This window comes from Apium graveolens, chromosome 9, assembly GCF_009905375.1.
Source record: "Apium graveolens cultivar Ventura chromosome 9, ASM990537v1, whole genome shotgun sequence".
In the NCBI taxonomy this organism is placed as follows: Eukaryota; Viridiplantae; Streptophyta; class Magnoliopsida; order Apiales; family Apiaceae; genus Apium; species Apium graveolens.
Genome location: NC_133655.1, coordinates 75,708,065 through 75,711,743, shown reverse-complemented (window position 1 = coordinate 75,711,743; position 3,679 = coordinate 75,708,065). Strand labels below are relative to the sequence as shown.

At 35.7% G+C, this 3,679-nt stretch overlaps 1 protein-coding gene across 1 annotated transcript; it reads left to right on the top strand.

Annotated features, from left to right (window-relative positions):
- Positions 1-581: 581 nt before the first annotated feature.
- On the top strand, positions 582-1,293 carry LOC141685338 (adenylate isopentenyltransferase 5, chloroplastic-like). The gene is made up of 2 exons (XM_074490447.1): positions 582-1,017; positions 1,130-1,293. The coding sequence occupies exons 1-2, from the start codon at positions 915-917 to the stop codon at positions 1,291-1,293; spliced, it is 267 nt and encodes an 88-aa protein (XP_074346548.1). The 5' UTR covers positions 582-914.
- The last annotated feature ends 2,386 nt before the right edge of the window (positions 1,294-3,679 follow it).

Below are 3,679 nucleotides of genomic sequence, written 5' to 3'. Positions count from 1 at the left end.
AATGGATAATAAGGTTATATGGTATTCGTTGATTTAGTAAAGAAGGTTACTGAGTTAGAAATATAAGGTCTTCAGTCCATTTATACTAACCCTTTCCATTTTCTTTTAAACTGATATTGGCATCTCCAATTACTTATATGCATGGATTATCAATGTTTTCTTAAAAAAGTAATCTCGAGACATCTGATTACCTCAAGGATGATTGTCTGTTGGACAAGTGTACTGTGTTGTCAAATCACAACCCCAAAACCTTTGGATATTGGTCAGCAATTCAGACAGATTTTAGAAAGTGTAGAGAGAGCTGATTCGAAAATAGAAGTTAATGGTGATATTTTTGCGGCTCATAGTTTGGTTCTTTTACACGTTCCTCTGTTTTGAATGCTCAAATTTTTTGTTCAATGAAAGATAGGGACACAAATTGCAACTATTACCTGGAGCATTTTGACATATGGATGATAGAGGATTATGGTGTGAGTAGATCTTAAACTAAGATACTTTCTATTTATGTTTATGTGGGAGGATTATGGTCTAAATTTCTATGAGTGGATATGAATCTGATCATGTTTTGATGATCCCTGAACTATGTTTTTATTTTTTTTGGAAATGTGTTTTTACCTGATCTAAATTGAAATGATCGTTGAGGTTTTAGGAGTATGCTCATTTGATTTAAAGATTGTGTGTCTTGTAGAAAAGTTTGGGTTCCTGAATGGGAGTGTTTTTAGCATATACTATACCTGTTGTTATGCACTTTTGAGGTTGCTAATTGGTTCACAAAATATCTCATTTTAGTTCTAATCATCTATTTCAGGGGAGTGATGTTCCCGTTAATTTTCAAGATGTTATGTAATTTGATCTAATTTAACACAGGTTAACATTCAGAAAAAGAAATTATAAGTTGAGCATATACTGCTCAAATGAGAATTTCCATATCGGCTTTGGCTTCTATTGTGAAATGTCACCGACTTCCTATAATTGCAGGAGGCTCAAATTCTTACATTGAAGCTCTCACCGACAAAGGTATTCATGGATTTTGATTGAAGCACGACTGTGGTTACCTATGGCTGCATGTCTCAATTCCACTCCTACATCAAATTATATTAAAATGGGTTGACCAGATGGTTGAAAAGAGGGTGGTGGAAGCGGCTAGACAATATTTCTTCCCCAAATTTAAAGGGGATACGGAGAACCATTGGGGTGTCTGAGTTTGATTATTACTTTCGAGTTGAGGCTATTCATAAAGTGAAGATTAACAGTTGTAGATTAGCTTGTGTGCAGCTAGAAAAGATTATTTGACGTTAATATGTTTGCGGCTCACAATTTGGCGAAGAAAAATAAAAAAGAGGTACAACTTTTCTTTTTTATTTACTATATAAAGTGTTTGTCTTATCTATATCTAGTTAGAGTCAAGTGAGCAATAAGGACATCAAATATTAACTCTTGCGATAGATGTATGGAAGTTAAATTAATATCTTACACATGTTGTGAAACTCTTAAAATGTAGGTTTTTCTGTACTTTTGCCGAGTTCTACAACTTGTCACATATTTAAAGTGACTCATAATACAAGTACAACTATTATAATATTATATGGATATGCATGTATGATGTTCAAGCGGAGAGGGTTACCTGTATTTTATGTTGTTGCAGATAGTGTTGGAAATATTAACTATTACAACGACATAGAGGCAATTATACAACATATTTAACAAGACAAGGCCAAGCAAACAATTAACGAAATAAAACATGAAGGTAAAAAGCATGCATATCAGTAACTGTAAGAACAAAAAAAGTTTAGAAATTGTACGAACAACCATAGCTTTAGCAGAGTTTTAAAGAAATAAAGAAGCTGAAGCCGTCAACAGATACAAACAAACAAAATAGATTAACAGCTGAGTCTCCGGGCCTTTCTCGAAGTCCTGACAGCCCGTGAAGGGATAATTGCCCCTACTTGCTGTGTCGGGATTCTTGCAACACCTCCCCCAGGATAAAACAACTCCAAGCTTGGTTCACGGTAACAACAAACTCAACTTCGACCGGTACCTCAGTCGCCGGAGAAACCACACTCTAAAGCTGGACCTTCACCTGCTATAGATGTACTAACTATATATTGTGGGATGGCAGTGAGTTTTGAGAGAAGGAGAATGATGGGTGTAGTGTGTTCTGTGTGTATTAACTCAGCTGTCCAGGCTTACTATTTATAGTGAGGCCAAGCTGTAACTGAAGCCACAAATTAAACACAGAGAATAATAAACTGACGATTTTTAATTCAAATAAAGAATCAAAACATATGTAACGTTAGAATAAAATCCAAACAGTCACACAATGTCTGATTTATCATTAAAATAAAATCATAACTGTTATCTCATATTTATCCACCAATTTACTGATTTAATTCGAACGTATTTATAAGAGTTATTGTCTAGATTCAATGAATTTGTCCTTAATACAACTGATAAATTAATTCATTAAAAACAATCTATTCATACAGACAGAGAATAAAATTCCTCGCTAGGTTGCCTCGCGTACGCGAGACGCCGAGACATTCACCCAAATCGCCTTTCGACCCGACTCGGTGCGGTGTGTGGCATGGCGAGGCGAGCGGCGGCGCACGCGTGTTTTTTTGCGTAAAACACAAAGCAACAACATGCACTATCACACACCTTATTAGTTATATACTACCCATGTGTGTAATACTGTATAAAGCCACCAAACCCCTTTATTCTCTTCTATGTGGGATAAATAAAAATTCCTCTTTTCAAGCTCTTTCAAGCAACTAACACTATATTTCTCTATGGATTTTATTGAGAAAATTTCTTAAACCCATACATGAAAGTTCAAGTTCCCATATCAAGGAACAACTTCTAATTATTAGATTTTAGAATTATTATCAAGAACATAATAAAACTTATGATCTAAAACTTCATTTTCTAACAATCCCACATAAATCCATATAGAAATGCGTTCAGGTTTCTCATCCTGACTTATTTTTCAGAGTCGGTATCCTTCCGGGTTTGAACCCTCCTAAGTCCTCTACTTCGATCACTACCGGATTCAGATGGAATGTTTCACCTTGAATCTTAATCCATTTAGTGTAACCATGTTCCATAGACAACGATAAGTCAACAGGTATGGTGCCAATCTACGGCTTTGAGACATTAATGGTCTTGTCTCGATCCTGTTCGTCGAATGCTTCAAGGAATAACCCTTTCCTCTAATTGTGACTACAAAATTACATTCGCTTAGCTGGGCATCTCCAGAGTTATACTGCTTCTATCTCGTCGAATGACTTGATCCCATTCAAAGTTTTAACACTCTTGCTTTTCTAGCAGTGTCAGTACCTTCCAGGTTTACAGGATTTGACTCAGATACAAAAGTATCATCCATGTAGCAAATGTACTACCAATTCACCCTTACATCTTGTTATTACCACATTGAATACACTTCGAGGGATCTCCTCTCATATGTATTCGGTTCCCACTGTTGATGAATTATGATGGGTTGACAGTCCCATCCCCAACCTTGACTTGAGGACCACTGCAGGTTCCAGTCCTTTAGTCAAATGATCAGCTATATTATTATGTGTTCCTATAAACTCTATAGCTATAATCCTATCAGACACGAAACTCCTTATAGACTTGAGTCTAACTTGGATGTGTCTATTTGTTTTAGCATTATTCTTTT